This window comes from Cyrtonyx montezumae, unplaced genomic scaffold (assembly GCF_038088225.1).
Source record: "Cyrtonyx montezumae isolate F1298 unplaced genomic scaffold, pur_monq_1.0 scaffold_8, whole genome shotgun sequence".
NCBI classification, from domain to species: domain Eukaryota; kingdom Metazoa; phylum Chordata; class Aves; order Galliformes; family Odontophoridae; genus Cyrtonyx; species Cyrtonyx montezumae.
Genome location: NW_027072089.1, coordinates 14895953 through 14917809, shown reverse-complemented (window position 1 = coordinate 14917809; position 21857 = coordinate 14895953). Strand labels below are relative to the sequence as shown.

The window sequence follows — 21857 nt, the reverse complement described above, 5'->3', positions numbered from 1 at the left end:
TGCACAACTTATAATGTTATTGCAATATTATAAGAAAGTGTATAATATCATGTAATGAATTGCAGCAGCAAAAGCCAAGAAATAAAAACATAATATGCCTCCAGAAATCCTAATATCTTTACACGTTGTTTGTTTGTTTGTTAAATTTATTTTTTAGTATTTACTGGTAAATATGTGAAAAGTTTTTTTCTAGCATAATGTCATTAAGATACAACTAGGAAAAAAACATTCTAGTTTAATAACATCTCATAAAATGAATATTCTTCTGGCTTTCAGATTCATGTTTTTATGCTGTCAATTTTCTAACTACAGGTAGGTTTCAATATACAAGAAATTTCATTATGAATGGATGCTTAATAGTTACTAACTTAAGTTTTTAAAACTGAAAAGGTTAACACCTCTCATGGTAGACTTATGTATGGTCTAATCAGAGATTTATAAAGGTATATATTAATAGGTTTGTATATGTAAAGGTCAGATTTCATATAGTTCTAACAATATTTGCTAAACATAAGGGTATTTTTTTCCTTCTTATACTAAGGAGTAGTAGAAAGGAAGAAAGGAATAAAGAAAGAAAAAAGGAAATGAAAGAAGAAGGGAGGGAAGGAAAGGAGGGAGGAGGGAGGAAAGGAAGGGAGGGAGAAGGGAGGGAGAGAAGGAAGGAAGGAAGGAAGGAGGAAAGAAAAGAGAGTCTACTACCAATACATGATGGCAGAGGATAGTCCCATGCCCTTCTTTCTCCAGTCATACACTTTAGAAGGCTACTTCCATGGAGCGTGTAACCTGGGTTGCATCCGTAAATGATAGTGCTTCCAGCAAAGTGACCTTGGTCACTGATTTTATATCCAAATTGTGGCACACCGGGGTCTTCACAATGTGAAAGTTCAAAACCTGAGGTAGGAATAGCACACTCTAGTTAAAAAATCAAACAGATAAATACATTGATGAAATTAAGATTTTCTGTTTTCCAATGGAAATTAAAGATTTTCAGAATTCATGCAATAATACATCTAAGGTTTCTTCTCTGCTTTTAAACAGATTAAGTAGGCTGACTGTACCTCTCACTTACATCTCAGAGTAGTACTATCTATTATCATCAGTTTGAGCCTCCAAAATTGTCGTAACACTCTTTTTCATAAGAGCTTAATTAGAGACTGAGAAGGAAATCCACAATAATTAATCAGTTCTAAAATAATATTGTAATTTATAAAATGTATAAAATGTATATTTATAAAATTTATAAAGTGAATTCTTATTTATTTTGATGACAATCTAGTCTGTGAATGGACATTTATAGGCTCATAAACAAGCCTACACAGTAGCTTTGTTTGTTAATTTGCACACTAATGGGAATGGCACAATAGCACCTATAGTAACAGAGAAACACTGTTACATTCATAAATTCCTAACCTAATCCTGCTTTCATTAGTTTGTAAATACTATGCTCAGAAAGTAATGATGATCACAATATCAAGGAGAAGAAATAATAAAAGGATATTTTGGAGAATTAAAAGATGTGGAGCAAGAAGGAAACAGAATAACCTAAACATTATAGAGAATATAATTATAATTTAGGCAGAATATTCTATATATAAGGTTTCCTGTTATTATGAACGGAGAACCAGTTCAATATCCCACTTTGTTCAAAAACAATTTAAGAATGTCATACAGTTCAAACTTGTGTAGCTAAATAAACAAAAAACAAATCAGTTTGTCAGTTTGATATTTCTAAATCTAGGAATTTTCGTATTTGTACTCAGTGAAGCTGACTATATTTGTTCAACTGGCCATCAGTTGGTAGCCTTTCGTAATCACTCCTCAAGGACTGATTCATTACTAGTGATTGACAAAATGTTTAGTGTATTGTATTACAGACAAAACATATCAGGTTGGATAGGGCTGTTTGGTCACCAGTGAAAAAGAAAGTAAAATTATATATTATCTCCCCGCAGACAGTGTCTGACGAGTGGCTGGAGAGCTACAAGTGTGACTGCACTGTTGCATTGCTGCAGCTCCTCAGCTGCATCGTCTGCTGCTGTGGCTGCTGAGGGCTTCCAGCTCTCCTCACGTGTTTCTGGCAGTCCCCTGCCACCTCCACCTGGGGATGTCACCGCCTGTGTGTCATCCGCAGGGACGGTGACATCTGCAATGCTGTGGGGGACAGACCCCGCCAACATCATCATCCAGCAGCTGACAGAGCTGTTCAAGGAGGTGGGGACACCGTGGGGGTGGGGACAACACGGGGACATCGTGGGGATGTGGAGATATTGCATGCTTTGGCAGGGGGATTTGACTAGATAATCTCTAGTGGTCCCTTCCAACCCCTTCAATTCTGTCATTCTGAAAGCACAGGTACTAGCAGTTTTTTAGCTGCCAAGTTTATCTGAGCTACTCACACAGTGCAGACAGTTCTGGTTACGAGACCAAAATGAGATGTATGGAAGTTCTTATGGAAGGACTCAGTGCAGGTAAGTACATAATGTAAGGGATCTGAAATGGCAACAGTGATTTAATGAATGTTCAAAGTGTATCCTTGAAAAAAACACAATAATTCTGCAAATACAGGGGCCTTCAGTAAAGCCTTTGACATTTTCTGCCATAAAATATCTAGAAAGAATCTGCTTGAAGTATAGGCTGGATGAACTTGTTGAATAGATGGGCCAAGATGGTATCATTATGTCTATTTAGAGAGCCAGTAACTAGCATTACAGTCCAGGGACTAATACTGGATCTAATCTTGTTTTACATCCTCATTAATAACCTGAATAATGGGGCAGAGTCTACTCTCAGCACATTTACAGGTTACAAAAAACTGGGAGGAGTGGCTGATAGACCAGGGGGTAACGCAGCATTCCAGAGGGACCTAGATAGTCTGGAGAACTGGGCTGACAGTAACCCCATGAAGTTCTCAAAGGAGAAATGCCCAGTCCTGCACACAGGGTGGAACAAGATTAGGCAGCAGTATATACTTGGGACCACCCAGCTGAAAAGCAGTTAGGCAGAAAAGTTGAAATGAGCCTGGAATACTCCATTGCCAGCAAGAAGGTTCACAGTTTCCTGACCTGTATTAGGCAAAGTAATGCCAGCAGGTTGAGGAAGGTGATCCTTCCCCTCTGCGCTGAGCACTGATGAGACAACACCTGGAGTACTTTGTCCAGTTCTGTGCTCACCAGATCACATAAGGAAATATTGGAGAGAGTTCACTGAACGGCCATTGAGGTGATTAATGGACTAGGACATTTGATTAAAGGCTGAGAGAGCTGTGAGTATTCATCCTGGAAGAGAGAAGGTTCAGAGGGGACCTTACTCATGTTCAAATCTGAAGAGAAGGTGTAAAGGAAATGGAAAATACTTTGTAACATTGGTGTTGATAATTAACTCTTTGAAGTTAATCTTCATTGCACTCCATATGATGCTGTGGTTTAAGTTGACTAAACAAGAGTTTATAGCATCCAGATGTTTCTCTAATTTGCTAAACATCAAGGACTTCTCTGTTTCATGCTCTGTCCCACCAGGGAGTATACTGGAAGTGGGCAAGAAGCTGGGAGAGATACAGACAGGACAGCTGGACCCAACTGATCTAAGGGGGATATTTGTGATAATTATAAGCAATTTTATACTATTTAATATAATCATAGAATCATAAGGTTGGAAAAGACCTCTAAGGTCATCTAGTCCAACTGTCAAAGCATCACCACCATGCCCACTAAAACATCCTTCAGTGCTACATCGACACTTAACACCTCCAGGGACAGCAACTCTATCATCCCTCTGGGCAGAAAGAAATCTTTACGATCAGTGGTATTAGGTTTCACATTTAAAATTACCCATATTTAAATATTTTATTTGCTAGTATTCTTACCTGAAAATCTATTTTTATATCATCTCCAATACAGAAAATACATTAAAAAAAACCCTCCAGAAAAACAGACAATAAACAGAACTTTAAGTATCAAATTAGAGAAAGTACTCTCAAAGCCTGGTTTTAGTATGCTGATTAATGTTTGATTTTTCAAGAACAAATAATGAAATTAGATTATTTTAATAAGTGATTTGTTTTTGAAGTTATCATTATTTGTTATTGGATCGCAATTTTATGTTACAAGAATTTTTTTTTCAGTCCTTTCCAATCATAAATCTATTTTTTTTTTTTTTTTTTTTCTCAAATACTTACTGGTGTACACAAGCTGAAAGCCTTCATCAGTGCCCTCCATGTCCGAGTTGAATTCCAACCATAAATGGTTAGAAGTACTACTTAGTGTTAGTCCTCTTAATGATGCACCAGTATATGCACCCAGCAGGTGAGCAGTATTGTCTTTGCCATCATAGATCTGTAAGAAAATTACAACTTCTGCAATTACTAAAAAAAAAAAAAAAAAGCATATATTTGATTTTGAAAATAATTCTGTATATTTCAATTAAGAGGGAGGATAGGTTTGCCAAAGAAGATAATTTTCCAGTCAACCCTTAATACTCTTTGGATATGCTGTTTGTCTCTGCTCAATTATGTTATTTAATTGTGGTAATTTTTCATATGCACAGTATAAAATATGTCAGTTCCTATTTTTTTTGCTAACAAAAGAAGTGGGCAGAGTTGCCATATCAGCTCAATGCTTGTGAACATCTGTGTTTTCTCTTCCACTGCCAATACTGCAATGCTCATCACAGACCAACAGCAAACACTTAGATGTAGATGTGTCTACCACAAGACACAAAGATGGAGTAACAGAAAAGCTAACATATACTCTGATGGGTTAAATAAACTTCTGGTTGTATTTTGTTTGTATATTTGTAAAGTGAGGTTTAAATATAACTACATAGTTAAAGGAGCCTGGGAAATCAGAATAAAATAAACAGAAAAACTTCTGTAATTAGAAAGAGTAACAAAATCTATACATAAATTAGAAGACAGTTTTAGTTATACACTTTTCTTCAAGAGTTGAAATTGAAAGTTCAAGCAGAGTACTAAACATATAAAACAAACTTTTATGAATATTTAGCAAATTTCTTTCGAGCTTTGTTGCTTTAATAAATCACTGGCTGGTGCACATGTATATTTTTAGAATAGTTAATCTACTATTTAAGAGTAACTGTTCATCCAAATAACATATCCTGTAGGATTTGTTCATTGACTTCTATAACGTAAACATGAATTTTAAGAAAAAGAAAATCCCTTGGAAATCTGTAAACTGACCTCTAAATAATTTTCAGTTTGGTGATATTGGACCCATCTGGATGCCTATTAGTATGACTTATTTTAGAGTACCTGCTTTAGCAGAAGGGTTGGACTCACTCTCGACATCCCTTTCAATCCCTGCAATTCTGTGATTCTGTGAAGGTGCAATTAATGCTTCTCAAGTAAAAAGTTTTAAAATATATATAATATATAATCTTTCTTAATCTTATTAAAAGTTTTTTAAAACTAAAGTGAGATAAATAGGGCCAGAATAAAAGCAACAGAATATTACTTCTGAAATTGACTTAGTTCTGCTTCAGTAACTGAAAGAAAAAGGTCAACACCAGAATTACTGCTATCCTACAGAGATATTTACATTATGACAGACTTAAGAAAACCCAGCTTGTGTTTGATGCTCTTTCTCCTAATCTCTCCAAGCTACTTATTAGCTAATAGCACCAAAGGACTCAAGATTTATTTTATTTTTAAACATTTCATAAGAGTATTCCATTTTCTGTTCTATGTGAATCACTAAAGAAGCTATTAATAAGTTCAAAGAATTATAGAATCATAAGAAATTATGAGTTGAAAGGGATCCAAAAGGATCATAGAGTCCAATTCCTGGCTTCACACAGGGCTATCTAAAAATTAAACAGTATATTCTGGTGTGCAAAACTGAATACAGTACTTAAAGCAGACCATACCAGTGCAGTTATACCAATCATTTTCAATGACTTGCCAGAACTTTCCAGAAATCACTTCATGATAAAAAAATTTTCACATTATTATCCCCATGCACTGCTAATTTGGTTAACTGACCCATGTTATTAAACTTTTCCTACTGACACCACTTACTGTGATCATTAAAATCTCTTAAATGTTGGCACTAATTCTACAGAATGGACCAACTGTTTGCCTCTCTGTAAAATAATTTAAGACTATGAAGGAGCAAAATTTGAAGTACTCTACAACATGTTTATATCTCTAATTTTTTGTGTGGGTGAACTGCATTTGGTTGAGGGAGGGATGTGATTCATTTCAACATTAAATTGATTTTTCCTTTTTCTTAGTTGCTGACATAAATATTCATAGTGAAATGTATACATTCTTCCTCTTGAGATAGCAGAGTTTCCCTTTGGAGCCTACATGGATGCACATTATGGAGTATAGTTCTTAATTTAAGATACACTGTCTTTCTTATACTGAATTCAATTACTGAACTAAATTCAAGTTTCTAGACAGTACTTATGTATTTCAAATCCATTCTTAGTGATGTACTTAAGTTGCAAAGAAACTCATTGCAGTCATCATTGTCTTATGAGATTTTCACAACCAGCATTTTCTTTCCAATTTTCTTAAAGAAGCTGTTAGTTTTGCTTAAAATTTTGAATGAGTTAATAATTAATTCACCACTAGAATTTGATCCATAGGACAATATTATTTGTGGTTGATTACTATCTCGTTTTTAAAATAGGAACATTTGTTCTCATTCAGTTTGTCAATACTTTTTGATTTATGTTACTATGGTACTATATTGCTCAGAATAATTATTACACAAATAATAACAAAAAGTGGATAGTTTTATTTTCCTTAATGTCATCCTGTAACACTAATGTAAAGATAATTGATTCATGACTCTATAGTGCCTGAATATTGCAGTAACAAGCCTTTCAGAAAATGGAGATCCACTTTATTGGTTAATTAAAGGCCTGATTTGTTAAATGATTAAGTCACACAGGGAAGTAAAGGCACAAAAATTGAATTAATGTTACTAATATCACAATGATACTTTAAAATGTCACAGAAGAGGATGATAGTAGTTAACAGTGCTCAGAAAAAATACGATTTGCATCTAGAAATGTACTGTTTACTGCGGGTTGGAGAGATTATTTTCAATTTAGAGAATAACTAAAACCTCCTAGCTTTCCAGAGGCTCTGTTATTAACAAATTTAAATGAAAATTAACAGTGTTTTTTCTGCTAACTTATTTGACCCTGCTCCATAAAATGTTACCAAGAGAATACTATATAGTGATTTTTTTCTTAATGTGCATTTTAATTAACTGTTTTTGAGACTTGCCATTGAAATATAAAAGTCATATGGATATGAAGATTCACGCCTTCAAAAAGAGAAGAAACAACAAAATCAGCAGCTCAGAGCTAAGGCTGTCAACACTCTGTCAAATATATCACTTATATCACATGCAAAGAAATGAACTAACATATAGACAGATAAGGGTCCATATGCTTGGAATTTCTTTCCTTCCCTATATTTATTACCTATTTCACAATTATGTCTTCCTATGAAATTGATAAAAGGATTGTGCGTGTGAAAATTTTTAAGAATTTGTTAAGAAACAAATCAGCAAAAAGTCACAATCATAACCTCCCTTTAAACAAAAACATTCAAAAACTCAAGCAAGCATATTCTTCAAAATTGGCCCACAGGTTAGAAAGCAAACAAATGAAGTGAAACTGAATTATACAAATTGTGAAGTCTCTCAAAGTGAGAGTGTTAAGCCAAACACTGGGGAAAGAGAACATTAATTTCAGTTCTCCTATCTGGTCTTTCAACATACTGTTCCCTGCTGTACTTAAAAGAAGTTAAAAGATAGACTGCTTCATTGCAATAACAAAAATAATTATTAAAGTTTTCTTTCCCACGTACATGCAGTCTCACCTGTCATATTACTTCTCATTCCACATACTAGAAAGAAAGACCACATGACCAAGGGTAGTGAAAGTGGTCATTCATCACAAAGGCCTGCGCCTTCTGCTTTATCTTTCTTTTTGTTGAATGTCAAGTGCTATCAATTAAATATAATGACAAGCTCTACAAAAATTTTCAGAAGAATAATATTATATTTAAAACCAGGGCATTGTAACATTATTAATGTAATATTTTCATCATTATCTATAAACAGTGGTCTTCATTTTTAACTATCGTCTGCTACTTTTTTCACCAATAGATATAATATCTGATTACATACACCATGAAACATTTTTATCTAAAATGCTAATTTTGATGGATTTTTTTTTTGGGGGGGGGGCATACTCTTATTGTTTCTTAGAGCCACTGAACACTTATCTTGCAGTAAAAAACATCCAGATTCTTATTGTTTTTAAGTATGATTTTCCGTTTCTGTCAGAAGTGAAACCCCCCAGAAGTATGCACTGATTTTATGTCCGTAAGGGAATGATTGGAATCATACGAATTTTAAATAGTTATCTGAGACTCTGAAGGAAATGCATGCTATTTATCTTCAAAATGGACAAGTGTTTTCTTTCTTCCTCAATATTATGCTTAGCTATAGTTTTAAGGTGAGAACAAAAGAACTCTGTGAATTTCTCAAACCAAGCATTTTGATCTACTTACAAATCCTGAAAAACAAAATGAAAGAAACAACAAGAAATCACCTCAATCAGATATCATTATTGGTCAATATATCTACTACAAAAAATACAACAAATGACAAACAATAAAAAATGATGTCCTCTTTCCATTTCAGTCCTTTTTATACTTAGTGTTCCTTTCTCTGGGTTCACATAGAGAATATGCCTACAGTTCTATGTTTTTTTTTTCCCTTAAGTATTAACATTAACTATTCTTATTAATCAGTACCATACATAGGCTTTTTATTTTATTATTTTTATGAAATCTACTGGAAAAAAAAAAGAAAATGAATATATCTAGAGTTATCTCTCTTCTAGTAAAACAGAAAATCATACTAGAAGATTCTCAACATAGATAACACTTTCAACTTATTTCAACATAAAAAAGTGTTCAACAGTAACGATTAAGTATTCAGGCAAGTAGTCAATTCTGTTATTGAGAAGGAGTCAGTAGAGCTAACAAAGTCTACAGATCTTAAAAGCAAGACTTGTAAAAAGAAGTAAATTCAGGAAGAAAAGCAGTCTCCGTTCTCATGCTTTGGAAACTATTTATTCTTTTTCCTGCCTCCCACATTAAGCAGAAAATTCTGGAAAAATTTTAGTGAACAAACTCAGTTAATGTATCAATTAAAAAAATGTAAATGTCTGATAGTGACTATACACATCTTAAATTCTTCATATGCCTTCATGAACTTTCATTCATCAGTAACAAGATTCAGTACTGAGAACAGGCCCTACAAGCACAAATACAAAAACTTACATATTTCCCAGTTTACAACAAAACAAAACAACAAAAAAAAGAGTAAGAAGCAAAAGCAGTGACAATAACAAAAAAACTGCAGACTAAATGAAGCAAATACAAAGCAAATGATATCTTCTGAATCCGTCATTCTGTACCAGCTTAGAATTGAGCATCTTGGATTCCAAATGGCAAATTCCTTACTTTATATACATTATAATTGGTAGGGAACTGCATATGCACAGCATGTCACCTGGATTTTTGTCATAAAACTGGAAGGTTTCAACATTTATTTTTTAAATTGCTTCTACTGACATTTTTCATTCCCAAGAATTTATTTTTCTTGGCTCGCTTCAGAGATTTACTGGTGTTTGGCCAAGTTATTAATACATTTAAAAAGTAGTGACATATACATTAATTAGGTTTATAGTATTTGTTGACCTCATATACTTAAAGTTAAATTGTAACCCTAATACCTAAGTTCTGTAGTGAAAAACAGATTATTCAATGGCAGCAAAATAGGCAAATTGGGAAGTATTTTCCCATTGCACATTTTAGTTAACAGTTTCACAAAAAAAAAAGGAAGTTGTTGCAAATAAATGTCTTCAAAAATATTTTACTGGAATTGACTGAGAATCAGGAGCACAAAAGAATCAGGAGAACACAAGAAAATATACTGATAATCAAGACTACTTTCCAGATCTTGAAGATATTAACAGTAAATATTTCCATGTTCCCAAGTCAGATATATATTAAATCTTTCCCTGCATCTTTATCATTTCCTGGAGATGAGCAATAATCACTTATAACATTATAAAGACCATTAGACTAAAGGTTAACACAAGCAATGTCAGAACTAACTTCATGAAAAAAGCTCTAGAATGTGTGACTACTGCCTTGTATTTGTTGAAACTGGATTCCTTTGTTAAATGAACACCTGGAAAAAGTCGGATTCGATTAAGAAAATTTAAATGAGCTTCATTTTAGAGATGAAGCAGGAAGGAGTTTAACAGGTCTCATTCTTTCCCAAAGATCACGGGTTTCTGTCTTGATACAATATCACATAGGCTGAAATAAAGCAATAATTATAATAAAAATATTTCTTGTAGAATTTAAAAATATATGAGGAGAAAGGTTAGCTCATTACTATTCAAGATAACTGATATGAAATACAAACATTCTAAACTACTTGATACTATTTTTATCTAATAGACACGACTGCAAAACACAGCAAATATTTCTGCCAGTGACATTTACAGCAGAGTGGTGGTTTTCCTCCTTTATAAATAATTTGGTATTTCACTGAAATTCACATTGAGAAGCAGCATAAAAATATAATTAATTTTAAGTACCTATGAATTAACATTTTCTAGTAAAAAATGTAGCGCATATGGTTGAAATGACACTTGAGAAAAACTAAAGTGCATAAATATTTTAAAGACTGTGCATTAAATGATTAAGGAAGAAAAAAATAGAAAAAAATGTTTACGCTGCTGGAAAATTTATATTTATATACTAAAGATCCAACCCTAAAAAATATCCACATAGTTTTAATGGAAAGGCAAGAAAATGTGAACAGGGATTCAAGGACTCCAGTTCTTTTTGCTGATCTTGGTTAACATAGAGATCTTTCCACAACTTCACTCAATTTTTTTTTGCTTCACTTAGAAATTCCAAAACTGGAGCAATGACATAGCTGCATATATTATTTGGATGTTTAATGGCAACTTAAAAGCACCTTTCTTATTGTTATTTAAAACAGTATTTAATTTTGTATGTATATATATGTTTTTTTCTTGCTGCCTGATTTCATTTTGCATAAGTTGGTTAGGTTTGTTAATGCTTTAGCCACAATAAATTCCATTGTTAAGTGCTCATGTTTGACAACTTATGACAGAAATCCTAACTCAGATGGCTGAAGTTAATACAAAACAGCATTATTTCTTAAATTGTACCACAGTCCTTCTCAGTTTGGTATCTACAGAACAGAATCTGACATTTAAAAAATCCATTTTTATTAATAAAATATGATTGGTATGTTACTCTGTCTAGGAGACATCCCATTGATTATTATGAAAAATCAGACAATTAGTACATCCATTTAGACGGTGTGTGTAAAAAGTAACCTCCTGTAATCATTATCAACTTTAAATACAAGGAAGAACAATGTGTACATTTGGAAATTTACACCTAAATACAGAACTAACATCTAAGTAAAAATAAAAAAGCTACTATATTTATAAGCTAAAATAGCTCTGTAAAACTTTGGAAAGTCCTAGTGATATTGTTACATTGTTTTCTTTTGTTTTGCTAATGATAATCATCTTGAAGAAGATGCTAGATATCAAGCAAGGCCAGAATCATTTGAAGTTTAAATTTCATGTACAAAATGGTAGTAAGTTACAATATATTAAGTTTCTTTGTGAAAGAGGTAGGGAAAAATGTTATTATTATATCACAGCATAATTAATAAAGTTATTGAGAAGAAAACTAAAATGTACAAAAGATGTAATTCTGCTCAAAGTTTAATGTTTAATACTAAGAGCAGAATACACACATACATGAGTGTAATAATTGGTTGATAGTTTCAATTTTATTTTTAAAAATATTTGTGGTCTGATAAGAATTTGTTTTGGGGAGTAGATTCTGGAAAAACTTGTGACTGACTCATTTTTAACTTTCTGATCTAACCATGATCTAATCTGAAATTCCTACTAAAGCAGGTTCCCTACTGTAGGTTGTACAAGAAAGTGTCCAGGTGGGTTTTAAATATCTCCAGAGTAGTAGACTTCATGACACATGTGAGCAGCTTATTCCAGTGTTCTGCCACTCTAAAAGTAGGTTTTTTGTATACAAGGAACTTTCAGTATTTCAGTTTGTGCTCCTTCCCTCTCATCCTGTTACTAAGCATCACCAAAAAGAGCCTAGTCCAATCCACTTGACACCCGCCCTCTTGATACAGTAATTTTAAATAAATTAGGGTTAAAGAAAGATTTCCTTTCAGTCTTCCATTCTCTAGGCTGTAGTTCCAGGATTCTCAGCCTTTCTTAACATGAGAGATGCTCCAGACTCCCAGTCATAGTGGCTTTTCACTGGACTCTCTACAAGTTCCCTGTCTGTACTGAAATGTACAATCTTGTGTCAGCCACTCTCTTGAGAGTAGCAATCTACTAGCTTCTGGCAGGTCTCTAGACTCCCCTGAGGTTTCCTCAGCTCAGAAAATCTCTCTGTACCTTGCCATAGCTACTGCTTGAAAAGGAACCTGCACTGGAGCTGATCATCTCATCACAGTAACTGATATAATTAGACGTCTATTTAGACAATTACTTTCTAAGAAATGATTAATGTAATCTTGTCCGACACTCTTCAGACAGATCAAATTCAGTGACATGAGGCACTAAAGGATTAGGAAAAAAAAAAAGAAAGGATGCTTACCTTAAGAACATCTCCTTGAGCTAAATGAAATGTTCTGGCAGAAATGTTTATTCCTTTCCCTGCTTGTACCTGAATACTATAAATACATTCATGGTTGTTTTCATAGTTAAGAGGATAATTGGGGGACAGTAAAATCCCTTCATTATTTGTTGTGGAGGCTCCACATTCAGCTGCAGGTAGAAGAAAATGTTAAGGTATATTTTATTAAAAAGCATGAATATTTTCAATTATGGTGACAATGGGAATGTTAATGCAAATCAATTCAAAATTATTATCGTTCATTGATATTATAAGTCTATTTCTTAATATGTTTGTGATAGAGACTGAAGCGTACAAGCATATTTTTAAGTTGCTCCAACACTTGAATAAAAGTTTGTTAGATATATGGAGAGTTAAAATTCAGTTAAGGGAACATTCCATAGTCATAATGTTTTAAAAGCTCTTTATAGAATTTTGTTTTGAAGGAAAATTATTTCTCCAATACAAAATCAAACAAATAAATAAATAAATAACCAAACACATGTAGACATGCAAAATAAATGAAAGTGAAAAAAATCTAGAAGTTTATATATGCATATATATATATATTTGTACTCACACATAGGCATATACATAAATACATGCACACATATTCACACAGACTAATGATAAAGATCAATTTTTGTTACTATCAACTTGCTAAAATTTATATGAAATTCAATGGCATAAATTAGAATAGAAAAATAGTTATTCCAAATCTACCAATGAAACAACTGCAATAAAAAAAAATCTCATTAACAGACAACAAGAAGAAAATAGTAAGAAAAACAAGTAAACAAAAGCATAAGAAAAAGAGGAATGAAATGGGGCTTAAAAAGTTAAAAATAAAAATGGAAAAGTGTTTTCAGGTAATACTGTAATAATTCCAAAACTAAAATCATTTAATTGAGGACTTCTGTAACTAAGTTTAATGATTAACATGAAAAATTCTCGTAACTCTTCATTAGACATTAATAACTAATTTCATCAGCTACCATAATTTGGAATATTTGTATTATTTTAAGTAAAATATTTTGAACATTGAAGAACCAAGTATGTTAAATTAACATTGACAAACTACTAGAATTCTTTCCTTCCCTTTTAACTTTATTCTGATTAATGGTCATTATATTGAATGGGCAAAAGTACTTCCTCTCTTTTTAATAGATTTAGATTTAAATGTAAATGTAGGTAAATTTTCCAGATCACTTAAATATTCCCGCCATTTATTTACCCAGAAACATAAGAATGCATTCATACTTGTTAAAACTTGCGGAAATCACTGGATTCTAATTTCTCTGAATAAGAAATGGGATGCTGCAACACATTTAATGCCTTCAAAAGTAGTTTAAAAAATCTATGAAATCTATTTTAAGAACTCACTTTTTTCTTAGCACCTAGCTCACTGGAATAAGTCTAATTCAGTATACTGAAATATATATTAATTTATACTAAACTTATACATTATATTGTTTATAGGCTTATTGTTCTTCTGTATGCAGCTAAAGAAATATTTTGCAGAAAACCAAATCAGAAATGGAACAAAACAGAAGAAATCCTTGATGGCTATGTACTTCAATAGGGATATATGTAAATTACTGAAAATATTCAGGTGTCAAAACTTTGCCTTAGAAAAGCTGTATTCACATAATCTACATCAAAGTGAGAAACGTTCTAGACCACATGATCATGTCTTTTATTTTATTCTCACTAAATGGGTATTTGTTCTTTTGAGGATGCATAGGTCAGTTTGAATTATAATATGTAGGAGTAAAATGACTATAATTTCATTTAAGGTATACTCTTTTCCATTTCAGATAAATAAGTCAAAAGGCACAAGAATTATGGTATTATCTTGATCAAACAATTTTGCTCCTGACAGAACTATAATTCAAAACTTTCTTTTTTTGTCAAGTGAGTACAGCAGTGAAACAGCTGTTCAGTCATTTTTAATTGATACTTGAGAACCATGTTGTTTTCTGTTAAAAATAAGGAAAAGATTCACATAATTAAATGTATTAATCTCATTGTACTTTTCTTAATACAGAGGGAGAACGAAATCTTTAAGATGCTTGGAACACATAATGTATGATCACAACCATCATGATACCAGAAAAGAAAAGAAAATGAGTAACAGTCCTCAAGTCATCAAGTATTTCTTATGCTTTTATCAAAGTAACAATCCCACAGCATTCAGTTAAATCATTACATTTCCCAGGAAGTATGAACTGTATTCTATAACAGTAGCTTTTTAGTATGAGGAGAAAATGATTTAATATGTTATTCTAGTTGAAACTATCTTTCATTTTCAAAGATAAGAATGAAATACATTAACAGAAAAATATTTCACACTGTATGTTCCAGCTATTTTTTCTTTTTTTTTCCCCAAGCATACAGACACATTTTCACATCATGAAAACCAAATGTTTTTTTATTTTGTTTTTGCATAAATTCTTTCTTACTGATAATTTACCAATTCATTTTCAACATAATAACATTTCCAGATGAATATTCAGTAAATATATATATATGTTTTTACAGCTGTGCATGCATTCATTATTATTCCTTTATTTAAAAAATCACCATCTGCACTAAAGTAACTTTACTTATGCACTACAGTGACTCAGCTGCTAAACTATCTCTTCTGTAGGAGAGATGCTGTTTATGTGTAAATTAAATTGGTTTGAAAGGTGGGGATTATGGAAGCAATTCCTCTTCTGCTCATAAAAATCTTAATGAGCAGAAGTGACTCCTTAGTTCTGTTGCCTCTTCTGAAATACATTACCCACAACTTCACTGTGCTCCTATCCACTATCTCCAGAAACACTCAGCAAGAGGGTTCAATTTTTTCTGCATAGAGGAATTCATTGGCACACCTTTGCACCATATCCTCTCACATGTTTGAGGCCATTTTGTCAGACTACTCCTCTAGTGCCATCTGTTGTACAGCTGTAAAATGTAATGAAATATTGGTGGGAAGACTGAGCCATATCGCCAACCATATCATCGCCTCTGATGACATAGGCCAACATAAAAAATTAGGAGGCATTACTTTTGGGGCAGCTCTCATAGATAGAAAAAATATAGTAGATGTTCTTATATAATTAAAAAAATACAGGCAAATAACTACCTTACATTTTAGAGAAATTGTTTGATGTTTTTTGCTTGTATTTAAACATTCTCCATAGAACTAAATCTCAAGACCTTTAAGAAGAATTCAGCTATGTCAATTTTAGCTGTTGAAATTTAAATTTCCTGTTGAAGCTACATACATACATTATCTCTGAAGTGAGCTGAGAGTGTAAGGAGCTATTCCAGAGTGTTTCCTCTCAGTAATCTTTGTTATTGTTCTCAAATCAGAACGAGGGTTATGGAGCACTAGAACAGGTTGGCCAGAGTGGTTGTGGGGTCTTGTTCTCTAGAAACATTAAAGACCCTCCTGGATGCCTACCTGTGCAACCTGGGCTAGGGAGCTGCTTTGGCAAGGGGGTTGGACTCCATGATTTCTAGAGGCCCCTTCCAAGCCCTACGATTCTGTGATTCTATGATTCTGTGACTGTTCTCTTAACATACTCTTCTCTAATGTACCTAGGAAGCCTATGTAGACTTCTGTCCTATGCATGGACCTAGTTGTATGAAATATACCTGGTCAAAGTTATCTAAACACGACTAAATTTTTGCGAAACTTGGAAACTTACATGGAAAAATAAGAGCCAATAATTAGGCATCTGAATAGATAAATATCAACTTAATACAGTTTTCCTAGACAATAAAACAAAATAAGAAGAGTAAGCATTGTGGCTATAGTTTGTAATGCTGTGATGTTTACTTACAGCACTAATTAAATTAAAAAAAAATAAAAAATGATTAAGATGATATGGAGGATATGAAAGTACCTTTCAAATTAACAGATGTATTACCATGCCTTTCCATGCTGTATATCTGTAAATACATGGACAATGACTACACATACAAGCAAATGAAAGCAGCTGACCACGTACCCACACACCTTGGCAGAGGTGCACTCCATACTCGTCGGCCACCACCAAGACAGATAATCTCTGAAGTTCCTTCTAAACGATATCCAGATGAACAGGAGTATGTCAGAGTATCGCCCACTCCAAAATTAAATCCTACTCTATTACCAAATTGTGGGATTCCTGGGTCTTCACAAGGTTCAAGATTATACTCTGAAAACAAGAGAGTAAATCAACTTGTATGAGGGAAAACTACTTGTGTTTTCTATCAGACCTTTTTTAATCTTATAATTCTGGTAAATTCTGTATATTACCACCTGACCTTTAGAACAGATTTCAATATTGGTTTTTTTTTGTTTGTTTGTTTGTTTGTTTTTAAATGAATGCATGAATGTTACATTGGCCATTTTACTGCATTTAGAAGTTAGAATAATGAATTCATTCACAACATTTTTCAGATGCATAACCCAATGTTTTTTAGAGCCATATATTTCCCACATGCATAAAATGAATAAAAACAATGCTGCAGTACAAGAGCCTAAATGACTGACTGTTGGACTCATTTGGAATTTGGCTAACTGAAATTAGACCAGTTCTGTTTCTTCCCCTTGGTTAATAATACCTCCTAGAGTTTACTGTTACCTTATTTATAATATAGAATAAATATGTCTACAAAGGTACAGAGATTTGCTTGAACTAAAACCTGTGCTTTAGAAACAAATCTATGATTCAGTATGTTCATTTTTCAAAATTACTTCAGCTGTAAACATATTTTATATATTTTGTATATATATACATATATATATGTGTACGTATTCAGGAAGAAGACATTCCAGGTATTCCCTTACCAGAGAAAGAAATGTTAAATCCTTCATATGATATTGAAAAATCTGATATAAAGCGTAACTGGGCTCTGAAATTTCCATAGAGACCAGCATTGATTGGTGAGGGAAGCTCTGAGCCAGTCAGACGTGCTAGCGGCTGTGTGAAACTGCCATTCTCTGTTATTAGTAAGTAGTCATGATGATCTTCCAGATGAAAGGTGTAAAAAGTGAACTGCACACCTATGAGAAAAAAGCAGAATTAATTTACATATCACTCTGGTAACACACATGTAATTAAGACACTAATTAGATTCATTTATTTCATGATGAAACATGGTTCAGAAAATGAAGACATTCCACTATTTCTAGAATTAATATATTTACTGACTTTTATATTGATATCATTGCAGCAAGTTGGTTTGGATCTCACTTCCTCTTATTACTTTAGATGTTAAGTACAGACATTTGATTTATGGAATTCAAAGACATTCTTGTATGGTCACACAAAATCCGATGAATCATTATATTTGTTCAAATTTTCTAACATCTTAAGGAATAATAAGAAAAGTAAAACTTATTCGCAATAGTTACCAGTATCCTTGTATAACAAGTCACTGGTATCCTTGTATAGAAAAAAAAAAAATCAAATATATGACATTATATAATCATGGCACTAGCAGCAGAACTTGTACCCTAAAAAAATACATCTTTCAAGATGTGGCATATATAAACAGTATGTGTTTATTTGCAAATCATCAGATACAAATCACATGTTTAGAAAGTAAGATATATCCTGGAACTCAATAGAAATAACAAAACTAAAAAGTCAGGACTTAACATTTTTCTGCATTTCTGTGGCTAAATGTAAACCATGGCCTTTGGGTGGAACGCATAGAAAAAGAAATCAAAACACAGAATTAGAGAATTGATTATCATTGTAAGATATTTTTGAGACCTCTGCTATCAGTGGCATAGAAGTTCTAAAACAGCTATTGAGGTTGTGTTAAATTAATTTGACAATGCAAAGTTTAGGAAGATCCGTTCACGTACTGAAGATTGAAGATGAAAGTAGTGTATGGAGATCAGTGATGTTCAGGCACTGTCATAAGCAACATATTGTAGTAGCAGACATAAACTTGATCAAAAATTAAATTCTTCAGTAAAAATAAAATCCAATAAGGAAATCAAGAAACCATATATGCACATATACAAGTTTTAATAGGCAGAAAATAGTGGAAGACTGACGACTAGAACTCTTAAGTTCTTGACTTTTGGATGATAAGCATACCACTGTAATCTTGTAGCATTTCAAACACAATTTAGTAACTGATGAGAAGGTGAGAAACAACATTATCTTTGAAAACATGAAAATTACAAACGTAATGAATAATACTGGAGGGAATTTTGGAGATTATGTAACACTATCTGATTTTTAAATAGTATTTGTAGAATTCAAAAAACATTTTGTAGGGCATTTAGGGCCAAAGGTATGTAAGGGGATCACAGTGGAAAAGGAAGTAAAAAGTGTGGGAAAATTGAAAATTGAGCGAGAAAAATGGACAGTGACTTGTAAGCAAGTGACTTATAAGTTCTCCTCTCAAGCTAAGCACTACACCCAATATCTGCAGCAAGTCCTATATTCTTTTTAACCTCTATTCCTGATGTTGCAGGGTTTTTGTTGTGTTGTTTTTGTTTTGTTGCTGTTGTTGTTTGTGGTTGTTTTTTTGTTTGTTTTTGTAAGCCTATTTTGTATCCAGACTGTGAATGTATGAATGAGCACTAGTGAACATTAATTAGTCTGGATTGCCTGGTGAGCAAGATGAGATTGTGTGAATGTGTGTCATCACTAGCAAATCCCTATTCCAATCAGCCCAACTGGAGAAACAGGATTTCACTGCTTGTATTGTTAATGTCACTTTCAGTGGTGTTGTTGTTTAGGGGCATGTTAATAAAAACACTTGTGTCTCTGTGTATGGATAACCATGTATTTGCATGAACCTCTTGAAATCTTTGGAATTCACATTCAGTTTTTATACAAACTGGATACGTGAGTTAGAAATACAAGAGAAATCCTTTGGGTCTTTCCCTTCCTTGGAGAGAGAGTTTTGTCTTCCCTTTTTAGATACTGGAGAACTACTCAATCTTCTAAATTATAACTCCTTTTCTTCTCACATCCCCCCATCCAAGACGTGCTGTAGCCTCCCATAATAAACATACCCTCATTTAGAAGCACAAATACAGAAATTACTGGATTAGGTTGCATTTTATGCATAAAACAAAATCAAAGAATCCCCAAAATCCATTTGGTATTTATAATATCTTAATCTAAGAATTGTATAAGCATTATCAATAATGTGTTTCAGTGTCATGTTTATTCTCCTTAGCTGACTGATGATAAATTGACAGAAATCACACACTGAATTCAGATTCATGGTCAAATTACATTTCTTCTGAACTGATGCACAAAAATTTCACTTTGAGACTGACAAACTAAGCAATCTAAGCAAACCCCATAAAAAACCTGTGCAACCTGGTCTATGGAGCCTGCTTTGTCAGAGGGGTTGGACTAGGTGAATCTCTAGAGGTCCCTTCCAACACCTACAATTCTGTGATTCTGTGATACACTAATACAATTTAATTTCCTGCAAAAAAAAAAGTTTCATCACTTTAATATATGTCATCTCCAGAGAATAATTTTTCAAGTTATGCTCAGATTCCTTCTCATTTTGCCTCACCCCTCAAATTCTTTTCTTTTTAGTAAGGGGAATATTTTAAAATCTTGACTAAAGTCATGAAGGCATACCTCTATAATACCATTTCTCAATATCACAAAACAAGCATTGAGGCAGGGTTAAATTAGTTGTTCTATTAGCTGTCTCAAATATACCATTGACACTCCAGTAATTTCACTTCAGTATACATTAATTTTCAACAACAAACAAAACCGAAGAATTAATGTAAAGATACATGCTTAGTTTTATCTTCAGGAATAGTACTTAAGTTCCATTATTCTGGTTAACAAAATAAAATAGAAAAAATAATTTCAATTTTTTAATGGACATTTTACAATCTTAACACTAGTTCACAAATACATGAATAAAAAATCCTTCCAGAGTTCTGCAAGTATAAGATAATCAAATAGTAAAATAAAAACATACAGAATCATAGAATGGCCTAGATTGAAAAGGACCTCAAAGATAACCTAGTTTTATCCCCCTTCCATATAAACATATACTGTAGATTATATTATTTAAATCTGTATTTGTGCACGAAGAAACAGAGCATTTCTTACCAAAAAATGCAGATGTAATATATAGATCTTAACTAAATATATACATTTAGTCACCTGCTATTCAGTAGCAGTAATATGAATTTGTAACTCAAAAACTTGTGTTTTAAAAGTACCTCACAATATTGAATGGTGACATATTACATGCATCTTTGTAATCTGATATTAAACTACTATATTTTGTAAAAAGAAAATGTCTGCAGAAAATATTATATATATATAAAATTGCATCATTAGTCTGTAGCCAATACAAGATACTCCGTGACATTATGAAATACAAATTATATTAGGCATGAAATGGAGTAGAAAATAGGATTCCCAGAGCAAAGTTTCTCTCTTCCATTGTGAAATTACCTGCTTATTTGTAAGGGATTATTTTTCTGTAATGGTAATTATCTAACACTAAGGCCATCTAACAGTGATATCCACCTTCAACAAATAATCAGCCTTCTTTTTAAAAGCCTCTGTTTCTCATTAACTCTTCAGTCATTAGTTCCCTCTTACTATTCTCAATGTTCTCTTAAGCAGTTGCATTTATCTTTTTTTTTTCTCCAATTACACACATTTCTAAACCATACTATTTCTTGAATCCATAGATATATATGAGCTGCCATTTACATGCTATTACCCTCAAAAACTTCCTCAGTAAGCTGAAACCATTAATTTTCTTCAAAATAAAAGGATTTTTCTGACATTTCCTCCCAGACAACTAGTCATAATGTCAAATTTCTGCATGATAAGAGATATCTTTCAAGCCTTTCCCTTCTCATTATTTTCACTTCTTATGAATAACATCCTCACTTAAATCTTCATTTCAATTTCTTCTATTGATTAAAAGTCCAAATATCAAGGACTAATTCAGGCTGATATTTCTCTAAGCTAAGGCACTTCCATGAACATAGAAAAAACATTCATACTCCTTCAGCTATATAGATTAATGTACACACACATCCAACCATCTGTTATCTGAACTGAAATATTTCAGGGACTTACTGTTTTGCAAAATG

The 21857-nt window shown here is 32.7% G+C and overlaps 1 protein-coding gene across 3 annotated transcripts in view; it reads right to left on the bottom strand.

Moving 5' to 3' along the window:
- CSMD3 (CUB and Sushi multiple domains 3) overlaps window positions 1-21857 on the bottom strand; it is a 512136-nt gene that overhangs the window by 158504 nt on the left and 331775 nt on the right. For all 3 annotated transcript variants that reach the window (XM_065752466.1, XM_065752468.1, XM_065752469.1), the window contains 5 exons: window positions 17586-17801; window positions 16762-16950; window positions 12743-12912; window positions 4175-4331; window positions 700-891 (listed from right to left, as the gene is read on the bottom strand). In XM_065752466.1, coding sequence (XP_065608538.1) covers window positions 700-891; window positions 4175-4331; window positions 12743-12912; window positions 16762-16950; window positions 17586-17801 — 924 coding nt within the window. The remainder of the gene's footprint in view (window positions 1-699; window positions 892-4174; window positions 4332-12742; window positions 12913-16761; window positions 16951-17585; window positions 17802-21857) is intronic.